The sequence below is a fragment of the Phascolarctos cinereus genome, unplaced genomic scaffold, assembly GCF_003287225.1.
Source record: "Phascolarctos cinereus isolate Bilbo 61053 unplaced genomic scaffold, phaCin_HiC Scaffold_3;HRSCAF=262, whole genome shotgun sequence".
Classification (NCBI taxonomy): domain Eukaryota; kingdom Metazoa; phylum Chordata; class Mammalia; order Diprotodontia; family Phascolarctidae; genus Phascolarctos; species Phascolarctos cinereus.
Window position 1 is genome coordinate 239,360,688 of NW_027555736.1, and position 17,616 is coordinate 239,378,303.

At 34.4% G+C, this 17,616-nt stretch overlaps 1 protein-coding gene across 4 annotated transcripts in view; it reads left to right on the plus strand.

Moving 5' to 3' along the window:
* PCNX4 (pecanex 4) overlaps positions 1-17,257 on the plus strand; it is a 57,611-nt gene extending 40,354 nt beyond the window's left edge. For 2 of the 4 annotated variants that reach the window (XM_020986482.2, XM_078151517.1), the window contains exons 9-12: positions 4,917-5,020; positions 6,401-7,440; positions 14,249-14,435; positions 16,530-17,257. In XM_020986482.2, the coding sequence (XP_020842141.1) occupies positions 4,917-5,020; positions 6,401-7,440; positions 14,249-14,435; positions 16,530-16,781 (1,583 nt within the window). In that variant the 3' untranslated portion in view covers positions 16,782-17,257. Of the gene's footprint in view, positions 1-4,916; positions 5,021-6,400; positions 7,441-7,701; positions 14,140-14,248; positions 14,436-16,529 lie in introns of those variants that run through there. The other 2 variants (XM_020986483.2, XM_020986484.2) reach the window with 2 other exon arrangements.
* Positions 17,258-17,616: the final 359 nt, after the last annotated feature.

The window sequence follows — 17,616 nt, forward strand, 5'->3', positions numbered from 1 at the left end:
TTTGTTAAGGGAACGCAGAGAAAGTAATAAGCCTCTAAGATGAGGAAGAGTAAAGAACAGGGAGCTCATGGCTAATGGCCTCAATTTTTGCTATAATTGAGTAGTGGCCTTGGAGTAAGGAAGATCTTGGGTTCAAATCTTACGTCAGACACTAATGTGACTATGGTAAGTCATTTAACCACTGAGCTTCTGTTTGCTTATCTGTACTTCACAGAATTATCATAAAAAATAAAATGAGATTGTAGGCAAATGTTTTACAAACCTCAAAATACTATGTAAGTATGAGTTTTTGTCATTGTTGTTATCATTTTTAATGCTAAAGTAATAAGAACTAACCATATGGCATAATGAAAAGTATAAAAAGTTTGTTTTATTCCACTAACATGGTGATTTCCTACCAGGTTGCTGAAGAAAAATAATGCTAAAGAAACAAAACTTTCCTTTAAGTAATTTTGTCCTTTGCCCTTACCACTCCCATTCCCCCACCCAAATAAATATACTAAAAATAATGCTTTCAGGAAGAAAATGGAGTATTTCATGGAAATGAACTTGTTCTCTTAAATAATGTGGCTGCATTGCAACTTTTCCACTGTGTACTAATTGTACAATGATTTATACTGTAATTGTCAAGATGATTTTGAAGAAAACGTGTAATCTAGTAGCAGATATGAAGTATCATATAGTATTTAAATGATGACAGCTAACTTTCTGGCTAATTGATATTAGGCATGGAAAGAATATACGTTCTCTACCCTGGTGAAACATTTACTTACAATTTTTCTAGTTATATGTTATGAGATTTTAGATAAAACAAATTTTAAAGAGAACTCAATTTTTGCTCTGTTATCCAATTTTAAAAGATTATCATTAAAATAATTGAATAGCTCTGGCATTTCTTACTTTGCCCCCGTACTGGTCTGGGGTAGGGTCTTTAGTGATAGGACTGGTAATAACAAAGTGATAGGGTAGGGAGGAAGATAAGAATATATCCTGTAATGCAGTGGTTTCCAAACTTTATATTGTGATAATTCTTCCTTTTTTATAAGAAATAGATCATGCCCTCTCCCCATTTTTAATAAAATAATCTATATAATTTTCTTAGCTCATTTTTCATTCAAATAAATTATTTATTACAAGTGTGTAACAAATCATATTTAACATATGATAAAATAAGATACATAGATATTGCTAATAACTAGGCAGCTAGGTGGTATAGTGGATAGAATTCTGGGCCTGGAGTTGGAAAGACTCATCCTCCTGAGTTTAAATATATCCTCAGACACTTAGTAGCTGTGTGACCTTGGGCAAGTCACTGTTTACCTCAGTTCCTCATCTGTAAAATGAGCTAGAGAAGGAAACAGCAAACCACTCCAGTATCTTTGCCCAAAAAAACCCAAATGGGGTTATGAAGAGTCTGACATGATCAAAAACAACTGAACAACAACATTTGTTAATAAAAATCCTTCATGATTTTTATATTTTTATATTTCATACGTCAACTGTAATAATGTTATTAATGTGATAGGACTTTTTTCCCTTCACTAAGTTTCCCAAAACATAGTATATTTATACGTTGCTACTCATAATTATTTTCCAAACACTAAGAACAATATTTTATCTTTCAAGTATCTTTCAATTTTTTTAGGGCAAATATAATGTCATTTATTTCTTTGATATTCTTCACAATGGCTAGTATAAACAGGGGCATGCAACAGGTGCCTAATAAATACTTGAATGAATTGCATTATTTGTACCTACAGGCCTCAAGCCAGAAGGATTACTTGCAGGCCATAATAAAACTCTGCAAATGCCCTCATGAGAATCTAGGATTTTCTTGCTGATCCATATGAATGTCTTAATACTTCCAGGTGTACTGATTGTAATGCTAATAATAGTTGGTATCTATAATGTGATGTTCAGTTAAGCCTTCAGCTATGTGCAGTGCTAATCATAGTAGTCTGAGTGGTATTTTCTTTTCAGGGCTTTCTATCAAACTATGTTATAATTAATGCAATACAGTTGTTTACAGCTTTGGATAAGCCATGTGTTTCCACGGTTTGGAATAAGGACCCAGAGCAGAGATTAGAGACTGCTATTTAGAACACTTGCTTCTAGGAATAGACAATTATTCTTGAACTTTCCAATTCTGTGTTGTCTGATGACGTTTATTTCAGCGACATGTGTGTTAATCCTCCTTCCAGACCCTCCCCCAAAACCCCACCCATTTCCACTGTTTGTCAAACATAACGCCTGTCGCATTAAGCTTGTCCAGATCTCTGAAATCTCTCCCAAATAACTTTCAATGGCATAAAAGCCCATTTCTCACAAATAACATGTTGAAAATTGTAATGGAATGTGTATTGCTTTGTTAAGTTAAAGAACTTTTATTCACCCTTAGCTAAAAGTAGTAAGATTTTCAGGGTTCAACTTTCTGTCACAAGATAGAAATTAGACCAGAATTGTCTTAGAACAGATCCATAAGAAATAGATTCCCTATTCATTCATATTTAGAAATCTGTAGGTCTTTAAAATAAAAAAAGAATTGCTTCTCTATTCCAGTCAAGTGATGACTGAGCAGGTATACTTTCTTCTGTTTCATTTGCAAGTCAAGTAGTTTTAAAACTGAGAATACATTATCTAACTTTCTCATTTTTATAAAAGTATCTTGCTGGCTTCTTATATAAATTGGAGGATGTTGAATTTACTTATTTAAAATAGTTTTTCCGAAATATCCTCCAAACATGCAAGTTTCAGGAGGAATTTAAATATAAAATGAAATTGCTTCATCTTTGTTATTATTGCTTAAAAAGGGGCAATTTCTTCATTTTGCTTAAATATGATTTGAAGTACTTTTCATAAGAAAGGCAGTATGTTTCACAGTAATATGGAAGTGCCCTATGATCTGCTTCCATATTTCCCAAAAGCCTTCCTTTTGTTTATTTATTTTTTAATTTTTTGTTGTTTTTGGCTAGGCAGTGGGGTTAAGTGACTTGCCCAGGGTCACAGCTAGTAAATGTTACGTGTCTGAGGCCAGATTGAACTCAGGTCCTCCTGAATCCCGGTCCGGTGCTCTGTCCACTGTGCCACCTAGCTGCCCCAAAAGCTTTCCTTTTAACGCACCATTTTTTAAAAGTTTTTTACTCTTGTAACAACTTTAAAAACTCTAGTTCCTCAGTCTTTTCTCAGCATAGAAGACTGATCGTTTATTAAGCATGCAATGTATCCAAATTGGGTTACATTTTTTTCCTTGTGCTTATAGACTTGCATTTCATTCCAACATTAACTGGCATTCTGTTATTTTCAAGTCCAATGCAATTATCCTTTGTTATATCATTTTCACTTAAATTCTGTTAGTTATGTTGAAATTCTATCTGGATTTAGCATTATTAGTAGGTTTGCAAATCAGCCCATTAATAAATATTAATTCTTTGTGCTAATAGCTTGAGCCACAAAGAAAATAAAAATCATCTCTGCCTTCGTAGAGCATACATTCTAAAGGGGGGGAACAACATGTAAATAACTATATGCAGACAAGACCTATACAGAATAGATGGAATGTCATCTGAAAGGGAAAAGTGTTAGAAACTGGAAGAACTAAGGGAGGCTTTCTGCAGAATGTGGGTCTTGAGATGAGTCTTAGAAGAAGCCAGGGAAACCAGGAGGTAGAGGTGAGGAGGCAAAATATTTCAGTCATGGAGGGCAGTGAGTGCAAAAGCACAAAGATAGGAGATGGAATATTCTATCTGAGGAACTTCAAGTAAGTCGCTGTCACTAGATCTTGCAGTACGTATAGGGCAGTACAGGGTAAGACTAGAAATGCAGGAAGGGATCAGTTTATAAAGGTTATGTGTGTGAGTGTGTGTGTGTGTGTGTGTGTGTGTGTGTATGTTTAAAGGCTGTTGGAATAGACTAGGCAGGAGGTGATGAGATCCTGCTGGGGGAATGATTATATGCGTGGTCAGTCAACAAGCATTTTCTAAGTACTGTGTGCCAGACGCTATACTAAGTACTAGAAGATAGCAAAGAAAGGGCAGGATTACAGTCCCTATCTTCATTCCAGTGAGAAACGGGGTAAATCAGTAGGTACATACAAGATACCTACAGAGTAGATGCAACATGATCTGAAGAGGCAAAGCGTTATGAACTTGAGGAATCAGTAAAGGCATCCTCTACAAGGTGAGTTTTGAACTTGAAGGAAGCCAGAAAATTAAGTCAGGAAAAGGTAGTAGGGAAGAGCGTTCCTGCCATAGGGAACAGTCAGTACAGAGGCACTGAGAGGAGATAAAGCATCATGTTTGGTAGTAGGCGAGTGGAGTGGGGTAGTAAGGTGTAAGAAGATGACTGGACCGGAAGGAAATGCTCAGTTTATAAAGAGCTTTAAATGCCAAGTAGAATACTTTGTATCTGATAACAAAGGTGAGAAGCCACTAGAGCTCATTAAGCAGGGTGTGATGCAGTCTGACCCATACTTCTGAAAAATAACCCTGGCAATCACACTAGATACTGGTTAGAGTGGAGAGGTACTTAAAGCAAAGAGACCAACTGGCTAGAAGTTGATTCTAGTACTTCATGTGAGAAGTGCTGATGGCCTGAACTAGAGTTGTGACTGTGCAAATGGAGAGAAGAATATATATAAGAAATGCAATGAAAGGTAGAAATACGATGCAGTTGCTTCAAGTTTTGTTTTGTTTTCTAGGAATTTGAAATTAAATCATATCAGTAATCTAAGTTGTTGAGCTTTGTGTAGCGTAATTAATTGTAATGCCTTTCCTTGTGCAAAATAGCACACAAAATAGTTTCTATTTTTAGAAAAATAGATCAGGAGTTAAAAGTCAGTCTCCAAAATGTTAGATAATAAAAATGAGCTATCTAAACCCCACATAAAAAATAATTCACTTTTTTTTACTCTATTTTAGGTCTCCTTTTACCTGGGTCACATTACTTATGTCGTTTTCAAGATCGACTTATCTGGATACTAGTTCTAGAACGAGGATATACTTACTGCTGTATTAGCATTAAGGTCAGACCATTAAATTTCTCTCTCAAGTTGGTACATTACACATAAAAATGTTTCTGTGATCAATTGAGTAGCTATCAAATACATAGCAACTTTGAGTAAATCTATTTTTTTGTTTGAAAATATGTATGTTTTTAAAATTTAAATATTCACAATGAAATATGTACATATTAACATCGTATAGTCTGTTATCAGATTAGAAGTAGGCAAAGAAGCTATGTAGACCAGTCACCTCTTTTCTGAGTCTCATTCTTTTTTCCCTTGTCCAACCAACCAGCCCCAAAGTGTGATTCCATAATACTGTTTGATTTATAAACACTGTATAGAGAACAGCATAGTTTGAGCTTTCTTAAACATAACACAATAGGTTCAGATTGTTGATGGTCAGAACTAGCACTACGGCCTCGTGAAGAAGAAAGAGCAGAAAATTGTGCCATGATATTAGAGTAGTTCCTACTTCTTCCTTCATTGCTGTTAAACTAGTTTATAATATTGAAGCATCATATAATGTGCCAGTGAGCCCCTCTAACTAGAATTTCTTTGGCCTTATTTTTTTTTGCCAGATAGGCAACTATTTATTTGTTTCGCATATATTTATAATTTTTATAGCAAAGTTAACAACTGCTATTAAGGCTTCCTTACACAAACAGTTCATATTAGCTTAGCAGCATTTAAAATCAGTATGCTTAATAGAAAGCATTGGTCATTTTGAAGAAAAAAAGATTTCCAGGTTTATATAGAATGTTCTAGAAATTGAAGTTATTTAAAAAAAGTTGTGGTCTTTCAAGTGTAATGTTGTTTATGATTGTCGTAGAAGTAATACTTCTCTAATTTAGCGCTCTTCAACTGCCCATAATGTCCTATAGAGACATACAGGTGAAGAAACTAAAGCTGAGATATTAGATGACTTGCCCATGGGCACAGAAGTACTAAATTGCAAGTCCAGGATTCAAACCCTAGGTCTTCTCACTCTAAATCCATCGTTCCTCTACCATACCATGCTGCCTCTAGATTTAAAAGATGAGGTATAAATAGCTCTTGATGAAGAAGAACTGACTTTTATTTGCCATATTTTTAAGAAGGAAGCATACATAAGTATTCTTAAAATTATTGACTTTTATCAACCACTGAACATTTATTAAGAGCCTGCTATGTGCCAGGTACTAAGTGCTGGGGATACCAAAAGAGGTGAAAGACAGTCGTTGCCCTCAAGGAGTTTACAGTCTAATGGGGAAGACAACAAGCAAAATCAAAGTAATACATATGAAGCAAGCTATCATACAGCATAAATAGGAAAAAAATAAACGGAAGGCATTTAGAATTAAGACGGGTTGGGAGGGCTTCCGTGGAATACAATCAAGAAGCTTTTGTTTTGTTTTTCAGGGATTAGAATTACAAGAAACATCGTGCCACACTGTTGAAGCTAGAAGAGTTGATGACGTTTTTGAAGCAGCCTTTGAGCAAGAAGAATATGCAAAAGCACTTCCACTCAATGAGCACTTTGGAAATATTTTAACACCCTGTACTGTCCTACCTGTGAGATTATATTCTGATGGCAGGAGTGTTTTATCTGGTATAATTGATTCTAATGAAAATTTACAAGAATTTAAAGATGACTTCATTAAAGTACTTGTATGGATGCTAGTACGATACTGCTATAAAAGAACCAAACCACCAAAGAAACTTGATGGAAGTGAAAATAACGGTGTGCCACCTCTAATCAGGCAGCCTGAGTGGAATAATTCACCATACCCGCAAGTCCCCAGTGATACAGATAGTTTAAATTTAGAAACACTTGATGAGTGGTCTGATAATGATGTTTTTGATGATGAGTCCACCACCAAAAAAGACAAAAAAGAAAATGGGAAGTTAAAAGTTTTGCCAAGTACATCTTTACCTATTCCAGGATCAGTGGAATCACGAAGTGTAGATGGTAATTCAGCAGAGACTATTTCAGAAGATAAACTGTACAAAGCAGTTGCATTGGGACTTCCTGCTGTTGACAGAGGGAAGCAGAGAGAGATGACATACTTTCCTTTGTTGGAATTTAGTTGTTCTCATTCACAGCTTTTAAACATACCAGAAGAATGGAGGTCTGGTTGTTTGCCCAAATCCAGAATTAATGAAATAAAACAGTTATTTCCAGAAGACTGGTACCAATTTGTTTTAAGTCAATTGGAATCTTTCCATCCAAAAGAAAATCTTTCAAATATACTTGAAGAAATAGCAAAGGATGAAGTTTTGAAAGACTTATATATTCATGCCGTAATGTCTTGTTATTTTAGTTTTTTTGGAATAGACAATATGGTCCCTAGCCCTAGTCACATATTTAGAGCTTACAGTAGTGGCATTCCTTGGTCACTTGGTTTGGACTGGCTAACTGAAAAACCGGAACTGTTCCAGCAAGCGCTGAAAGCATTCAGGTAAGAAATAATTTTGACTCTTTATGTCACAGTATTTATAGTAACCTTCCTTGAAGTCCTATTCTGACATGTATTCTGTAGGTAGCCCAGTATTTTTTTTCCATTAATTTCATAAAAAGTTTAAAATTTTTTGGTTAAACATGAGACAGTTCCAATTAAACACCTCCAAATTCCTAAGAAATACATTCCTTGAAAACATTTAAGCAAAACTGCCTAATAGTGTTATTGCTATTGACTTTACAAATCACTGTCTGCTTTTAGAGTTTGCTGATTGTTAGGGGAAAGGAAGGGCGTGTGCTTGAGCTTCGGTAACATGGACCAACTATCGATAGAAGAAAATGCAAGAGGATGAAAAATGCCTATTGATATGTGACATGCAGTTGATTGGACAAGCTACAAAGTATATCAGTCATTAAGTATGCCTTGGACAAACCTTGCAGATTGACAGCAAGTTGGATGTAGAATTGTATAGGAAGAGATGGGCAGGCCAGGTTGCTTTGAAGAAATTGCACAGGACTTTCAACCCAGCGAGGCATCTGGGGGCTCAGTGGATGGAGTGCTAGACCTGGAGTCAGGAAGAATTGAGTTCAGATTGGGCTTCAGACACTCACGAGCTGTGTGACCCTAGGCAGCTCAACCTCTGCCTGCCTCAGTTTTCTCCATTATAAAATGGGGATAATAACAGCATCTGTCTTGTAGGGTGGCTGTGAAGATTAAATGAGATATTGATATTTGTGAAACATTTAGCATAATACCAGGCACATGGTATTTAAGATGAGGTTCATCAGTGGAATGTAGAGATGTATGGTGAACGTGAACAGACTGTAACACATTACAAACGAGGAGTTGAATAGGAAAAGCCATGGGTAAAGCATAATCAGTAGAACAACTAATATGCTGATAACAGCTCCGTAAAGAAAAATAACCTTGAAAGACTTAAGAATTCTGATCCATGAAATAACCAGCCATGATTCCAGAAGACCTTTGAAGAAGTACAGCTGAACTTTACCTAACAGAGAGGTGATGAACCCAAGATTAAGAATGAGATAAACCTTTTTTGACATGAGCTATACGGGAATTTGTTTGCTTAATTATGCATATTTATGGCAAGACTTTTGTTTTTCAGTTTGGGGATATATAGGAAAGAGAGGACTGTCAATTTCAGTAGAGTCAGAAGAGAATGGAAGGAAGCATGGACAGAAGCTTAGACAAACGGGACAGTTTTGCAAGTTACATGTTGATTCAAGAAATCACTCATCCTAAGAGGAATTTACACTAGAGATTCCAGGATGGTTAAACATCAGGAAAACAATCAATATAATTACACATATTAAAAACAAAAACATCCAAAAGCACATGATTAGCTGAATAGATGCAGAAGAAATATTTGACAAAGTAAAATATTCATTTATGCTAACAAAAAAAAAACCAAACAACTCTACAAAGTATAGGCATAGAGGGACCTTTTTTTAAATTTTTTTTTTTCATGAGGCAATTTGGAGTAAGTGACTTGCCCAGAGTCACACAGCTAGTTAAGTGGTATGTGTTTGAGGCCGGATTTGAACTCGGGTCCTCCTGACTCCAGGGCCAGTGCTCTTATCTACCATGCCACCAGCTTCCCCAGGGACGTTTTTTAAAATATCGTAAAAAGTATATATCTAAAACCAAAAGCAAATATTATTTACTGTAGGATTTCACTAGAAGTTTTTCCATTAAATACAAGAGTAAAGCAAACATTCCCACTTCTCTACTATTATTTGATATAGTTCTGGAAATGCTAGTAATAACAGTAAGAGAAAGATAAAAAAAAGTAAGACTGCTGCTGATAGTTTACTTAGAAAATCATATTTATAAAGTGTTCTTAAGGAAATAAAGAAGTAAAAAAAATAAAGAAGTGGAGAAGCTAGAGTAATATTCATTGCTCATGGCTGAGTCATGCTAATATATTTAAAATGACAATACTACCAAAGTTAATTGAAAAATGTAATGCTATAACAATGAAATTCTCAGATGAATACAGAATTTTGTACAATAACAAAATTTATATGGAGAAATCAAAGATCTAGCACATCAAGAAAATTAATTTTAAAATGTAGGGGTGAAAGGGGAATAGCCCTTCTAGACCTCAGACTAAATTATGAAGTGGCAGTTAACAAAATCATCTAGTACTGATTAAAAAATAGAGAGGTAGATCCATGGAACAGACTAGAGGAAAAAGAAATAAAAATAGTGGGATTCAACAACCTAGTGTCCAATAAACCAGAAAACATAAATTACTTAGGAAAGAACTTCCTGTTTGATAAAAACTACTCTTTTTTTAGGAAAGCAGTCTGGCAGAAATTAGGCTTAGACTAATACCTTACACCGTATTCCACAATACATTCCAAATGGATACATGACCTTAATGTTAAAGATAACTATAAAAAATTAGAAGAAAAGCAGGTCGTATGCTTCTCACAGCAAAGTATTCCACATATTTTAAAACTTTCAATGTTTTTATCTTTTTAGGTTTATATTTTTACTTTTTTTAATTTTTGAAAAATACTATTTGTTATATAGGAAAGCTCTGGGAAAGAGAAATACTAGAGAAAATTGTGGCTATGTTAAAAAACAAAAGACGTCAATAACAACTTGTTAAAAAAGAAAGATATTTGAATTTATTTTATGTTTTACATCATGGGGATTCACAGTTTAATACGAAATCCTCTCCTATTCTAGACTATATATAAACATGTTCATTTTATTTGGTGTTTAAATTAAGAACAGAAGTAAAATGGGAAAAAAAGAAATTTTTTTAAATTGTGTAAGGGATGTCATTACATACATATATGACCAGAAAAGAAAGAGGCTAGTCACATAACAAGAGTTATGGAAAAACCTATGGACGGCCTGTTGTTATTTAATCCTTTTTCAGTCATGTCTGACTCTTCATAACCCCATTTGGGGTTTTCTGGGCAAAGATACTGGAGTGGGTTGTCATTGCCTTCTCCATCTCATTTTACAGACAAGGAAACTAAGGCAAACAGGGATAAGTGACTTGCCCAGGATCACACAGCTAGTAAATGTCTGAGGCCAAATTTGAACTCAGGTCTTCCTCACTCCAGACCAAGCACTCGATATCTTCTGTGCCACCTAGCTGCCCTGTGGACAGCTTATGCCCAGTGGTATATGTACAATGTTAAAAGAACTCAGGGAAGGCCCCTTGCCCACCACATTGAATGTAACCCCTGTGGTGTATTCATGAGAAGACATAGACAGCAGTTATACAACTTGCGTAGTGTTAAAAGTGGGATTTTTAAGAGCCCGAAGTGCTCTGTTAGGAGTTGATGTAACTCACTCCATTTTGTTATCTATCCACCATTTTAATAAGGTCAAACTGTTTACTTCTTAAATGTGAAAACATTATCTGTAACTCTTAAGAATGTTATCATTACTAGGGTAGTTTGCAAGAGTATACACAGAAGGCTTGGGTTTGAGTTGAGTATGATGGGATGAAACTAAAAAATAAATAAAATTTGGTAGGGAGAGGTCAAGTGGAGCAGTTATACAAATGAGGTGTTGAATGGAAGACTTGTTACAGTGGAGAGTTAGGAGGATGTGGAAGGCTGATAATGCTAGACCCTTATTCTCTTCAGAACTGGGATAACATACATCTAGAAGATATAGAAGTCTTCTTAACTTACAGAGAAATAGGAGAGCAAGGAGATAGGATAAGTGAGGAACTCTTAGAATAGCAGAAGAGTGTGCAGATTAAGAAATAAGGCAAAGGATTAAGATAAGGAGGGACTCTTAGAAGGGTATGCAGATCAAGAAATAGGAGGGTAAGGGTTGAAAGGATAAGGAGGGACTCTTAGAAGGGGTACAGATTAGGAAGACAGTAGTCAGAAATAAATTAGAATGAGGGAGGGTAGGGTAAAAATAGAGGGATAGAAGGATAAATAGTAGATGGAGAGAAATACACAAATAGTAATTAGAACTTTGAATGTGAACGGGATAAACTCACCCATACACAGAAATGGATATTTAAAAATGAGAGATGCACATAAAGTAAAAATAAAGGGCGGGAGTAGAATTTGTTATGTTTCGGGTGATGCAGAACAAACCAACCAACCAGGGGTAGCAATGTCAGACAGAGTTAAAGCTAAAATAGATTTTTAATTAACAGAGAAACTACATTATGGAAAAGTAACATAGATAATGAAATAATATCAGTAATAAACATACGTGCACTAAATGTTACATAGCATCTAGATTTTTAAAGGAAAAGCTAAATAAAGTACAGGTGGAAAAAGATTTCCAAACTATCGTATGGGAGGGCTTCAACCTTTTCTTCTCAGAACTATATAAATTTAACAAAACAAAAGAAATAAGAAGTCAAGGAAATGATGAGAGTCTTAGATAAGCTAGATGTGATAGCTGTCCGGAGAGATTTAAATGGGAGTAGAAGGGAATACATCTCTCTTAGTGGTACATGGTACCTTTACAAAAATGGACCATATATTAGGGCGTAAAAACTTTATAGTTAAATGCAGAAAAGGAGAAATGTCAAATGCATCCTTTTTAGATCATAATGCAACAAAAATTATATTTAATTAAGGACCATGGAAACAGATTAAAAATTAATTGGAGACTAAATAACCTAATCTTAAATAATAAATGGGTTAAAGGAAAAGTCATAGAAAAAATAAATAATTTTATTAAAGAGAAGGATAATAATGAAGCAACATATCAAAATCTATGGTATGCAAGAAAAGCAGTAATTGGAGGAAAATTTTTATCTCAAAATGCTTGTGTCAGTAAACTAGAGACCAATGAATTGGGTATGCAGTTTTAAAAACTAGAAAAAAAACATTAAAAATCTCTAGTTAAACAAGAAATTAGAAATCCTAAAAATTAAAAGTGAGATTAATAAAATTGAATGTAAGAAAACCATTGAATTAATAAATAAAACTAGGAGTTGATTTTGTTAAAAGAAACAATAAAGTGATAAACCATTGGTTAATATGATTTTTTAAGAAGAGAAAACTAAATCACTAGTATCAAAAAAGAAAAGCATGAATATAACACTAATGAAGATGAAATCAAAGCAATTAGGCATCATTTTGCCCAATTATATGCCAATAAATTGAACAATTTAGGTGAAATGGAAGAATACTTATGAAAATGTAAACTGCCTAGATTAACAGAAGAGAAAATAGAATATCTATACAAATCTATTTTAGAAAAAAAATTGAATAGGCCATAAATGAGCTTCCTAAGAATAAAGCAGTAAGACTAAGATGAATTTACAAGTGAATTCTACTAAACATTTAAAGATCAACCGATTCCAGTATAAAATAAATTATTTGGAATAATAGGCAAAGGAGCCCTACCAAACTCCTTTTACAAAACAAATATGGTGCAAAAACAAAGAAAATTATAGACCAGTTTCACTAATTAATATGGATGCAAAACTCCTAAATAAAACTGGATAATTTTTAATATGTTAAATTAAAAAGGCTTTATATAAATGAAACCAATGTAGCCAAGACTAGAAGGAAAACAGAAAATCGGGGGGAATAGTTTATAGACAGTTTCTCATGTAAAGATCTCATATCTTAAATATGTAGAGAACTTTGTCAAATTTGTAAGAATATGAGTCATTCCCCGGTTGATAAATGGTCAAAAGATCATGAACAGTTTTTCAGTGAGGAATCAAAACTGTGTATAGTCATATGAAAAATGCTCTAAATTATTATTGGTTAGAGAAATGTAAATTAAAACAGCTTTGAGATACTATCTCACAACTATCATATTGGCTAAAATGATAGAAGAGGAAAATGACAAATGTTTGAGGGGATGTGGAAAAATTGGAACCTTAATACACTGTTGGTGGAATTGTGAACTGATATAGCAGTGTTGTAGAGCAATCTGGAATTATGCCCAAAGAGTTGGGAAAAAATATGTATACCCTTTGACCCAGCAATACCACTGTTAGGTCTGTTTCCCAAGGAGATCAGGGGAAAAGGGAAAAGAGTCTATATGTTCTAAAATATCTGGCAAAGAACTGGAAATTAGGGGGATACCCATCAATTTGGGAATGACGGAATACTGTGGTGCTGTAAGAAATGATGAGCAGGTTGATTTTAGAAAAACATGGGAAGACTTAAATGAAATTAGAGTGAAATAAGCAGAGCCAATAGAATGATAGAATGTTGTATACAGTAACTGTAATGTAATATTATTCAAAGAGTAACTGTGAACAACTAAGTTTTTCTCAGTATTATAAATACTCAGATCAACTACAGAGGACCTGTGAGGGAAGATGCTATCCTACTGCAGAGAAAGAACTGATAAATAGAAGTATGCATAGTACGATAGTGTATGTGTGTCTGTGTGAAGTGGCGGACTTATCTAATGTGAGGTGGGAAGTGGGGGAGAGAGACAGAACAAAGATATAAATTAAATTTTTAAAAATTCTGCATTGTTAGTAGGAATGTCCACATCAGTGAGATTAGAGTATTGTTGTAATAATGGAGTTGAAAAAAAGATTTCCTCGAATTAAAAGTGCTTGAATGTTCTGGTTCCTTGGATAAAATTATATTTTAACTTGTGCTTCCATTTTGGGTTATATGAAAACTTTTTTTTTAAATGGCCTAATGTAGGCTTTGTCATTGTATCCGTGAATAATTTAAATAAATTCTCTCTAACCTGTTTGCATGAATTGTACATAATTCCAATCTAGTCCCTAAAGTGTTGGACTAAGTTTATTTCATTAATGAGATTGATCAAAAGTATACAAAGAGACTTTTTGCTCAATATTTTTCAGGTATGCCTTTAAGCTTATGCTTGACAAAGCAAGTTTAGGTCCAATAGAGGACTTCAGAGACCTGGCTAGCTACTTAGAGGAATATGAACATGACTGGTACATTGGTTTAGTATCTGATGAAGAGTGGCAGGAAGCAGTTATACAAGAAAAGCCATACCTTTTTTCTCTGGGGCATGATCCTAGTATGGTAAGAAAGACAAAATTTCAAAAATATTTTTGTTGCCTAAATTAAACCTCACCCTAAGAATCCGTTATTTCAGATATTTTAATTAATGGTTTATGGAGATTTGGCATATTCTAGCCAATTCTGCCTATATAATTATGTCTTTTAAGAATCTCATAATTATGGCTTCGTGCTTGGTTAGGCCATTTAATTTTGCCTTCTTAATAACAAATTCAGATTATTGTCAAGTTAGTCATTATCTTTGGGGTAGACCTAGCCGTTCATTAAGGTAGCCAAAATTATTTCAACTGTCAGTCAGCCTACTTAAGTACCTAGTATGTTTCAGACACGGTGCTGGGGATACAAATACAATAAATACAGCAATCCCTAAAGTCAAGAACTCACCTTCTAAGGGAGGGTAGATTAGGAAGTAGAACAGAGTAGAACGTGAATGGGAAATAGAACCTCAAAAAGGAAAAGGAGAGGGTAGTTGGGAAAGCAAAGTAACTAAGAAAAGGTAAGTGAACAATTAAGAAAATAAAGCAAATTGGCAGCAGTGGATTAATAGGCGGGAGAGACTGAAGAAAGGAGAGGAGATTGGGGCTAGGCTGGAGAGAAGTGCGGTTGAACTTGAGGCATGGAAGTTGAAGGGACAGCCAAGTTTTTTGTTTAGATGTACCTGGCTGTAAAAGCTTTAGCCAGGTACTTTGGGTACAGTACTTGTATTCCTTACCTCACAGTGTAGTGAGGAGATGATTTTGTAAACTGTTAAAAATTATAGAAATGTTCATTGTTATGTATAAAAAAGATCCCTTCTCCATAAATTCATATTCCAACTTCTCCACATCTTAATAGATGGTCTTCATGAATTACTATTATGGGGGGAAGAGGGAGTAGTAGAACCTCGGTACCCAATGACGAACTTATGAGCTTCCTTAAATTTAGCTAGAAATTTTTAGGTATATGTTGTGTTTCTAAGCATGTTCTCAAAACTTTTTCAGCTTGGTAGACCTGCCCAAATTTGTGTTCCATTGGCAAAGCCTTTAAGAACCCGAGTTTCCTCAGTGGCCCAGTGAAATATCAGAATAGGATATTAGTGGAAGGAGTTCTTGTTAATAATAATAAGTTAGGGAAGGCAGTATGGTGAGTGTTGGACTGGAATTCAGAAAGACCTAGGTGCATATCCTGCCTTTGACAATAGCTCAGGGAACTCTTTAACACTATAAATTCTGGATGAGTTGGGACCTACCTAGGGAGAAGAAATTTCCACACTAGGCATTCCCAAATAACAAAAGCACCCATTTCTGATATATTGATATGAAAATTAAACACTTACAGAATGCTTATTTTGATTCTTACATGTAGATATAACCCCTATTCTTATGACTACTTAAAAGTTTAACCTATTAAATTCTCCCAGCTTAAAAATAACAGTGTAAAGGCTCTGTACCATAAACAAATGTTTTTAGAATTTATGCTGCTAGCTTAAATTTGGCTACTAAAAGAAAATTATTTTAATTATGTATTTATGCCTTTTGCTGACAGATTAATTCCGTGTTAACCTGCCAGCTCAGGCATATATGATAAGTTATTGATTTGTAGGTGTGCACAATAAGATTCCCTTAAATAACAAACTACCCAACATGACCTTAAGTTGAATTCTGGATGATTGCAAAACCATTAAAGGTTCCCAAGGATACCTCATGAAATATACCTTCCCTGTTATGGAAGAAAGACAGGGGATGACTAGAGTATTGTGTACACCATCTGATGCAGTCACCATGTTTAGCTTATTTCTTTTACTTTGTTGTAAGAAAGGATTCAGTATGTGAGGAGAGGTTGGAGTGACTGTGATTTAAAGGAAAAAGATATCAAAACTTTTTTAATATGAGTTTCAAGCAAAGGTTGGATGTTATGGTGGAAATTCTTGTTCACACATGGGTTAGACTAGACGAGATTGTCTTTGAGGTCTTTTTCTACGTTGATATTCTTTGATCTAATGTAGAAAATTTGATGTGCACGTTTTTAAAAAATGTATTGCCTGTATGCTTGTATATGTGATTAATATTCAGCATTAAATATGTTGAATTTTTTTCACTTTTTCCCTTTCCTTTAAAGGGAGTGTACACTGGAAGAGTACTTACTCTTCAGGAATTGTTAGTCCAAGTTGGGAAATTAAATGCTGAAGCTGTCAGAGGGCAGTGGGCCAATCTTTCATGGGAACTGCTCTATGCCACAAATGATGATGAAGAACGTTACAGCATACAAGCTCATCCAGTACTTTTAAGAAACCTTACTGTACAAGCGGCAGATCCACCCCTGGGATATCCAGTTTATTCTTCTACACCTCTCCATGTGCCTTTGATCTAAAGCTCCTTTTTGGACTTGTAATTTTAATATTGTCAAAGAGATCTTTTAATATTTGAATCTTAGAAGCAGCATGATGTTTAGATTCCTGTAGCTTCACTGGAAATTTTTAGAAAATCATCTGAGAAAAAATAAGCTGCGTGAAGTTAATTCTTTGTCCATAGAAATGATGAAGAGTTTCATGAGGCCATTAATTTGGAATTTAGAATGATTTATCCAAAATGTGTCATGTGGACTCTGGTAGTCTTTTTAGAAAATATAATGAAACCTAGCTATATTTTCTAGAATAACAACTTTCTACTAGATTAGATAATAAACTTTTTTATGCTTTCTTAAATGTGACAGGTAACTTGCATTTCTAAGCAAGCTACAGCTATATCTGTATCAGTGTTTCTAAATGATAACGGACCCTACAATAGGTGACCAAATTGTATATACAAAATTTATTTAAAATAAAATTTTGATATTTTATTACTTTGCATTGTGTTTAAACCTTTTGCTTTATTTTTATATGTTTTTAAATGAAAGCTTTTGGCTATCATTTAATAAATTTTTTCCATCCTCGCTAAAGAATCCTTTTGGTAAATGTGAAAGAGAATGAATATGTCTTATTCTGGTAGTTAAATACAAAATTATAACTAACTAATGTCTTAAAAAGCAAATGAAAGAAATAGGGGGATGGGATATATTTTTCATAAAACTTAGTTCTCAGATTCCTAATGGAAGCATAGATTTCTGTGCTAAAAGAAGAATGCATCTACATCAGTTAAAACACGACATCCTCTATTTTGGATTCACATCCTGTAGTGTTCTCTTTAAAAGAGATGGTATGGTTTTG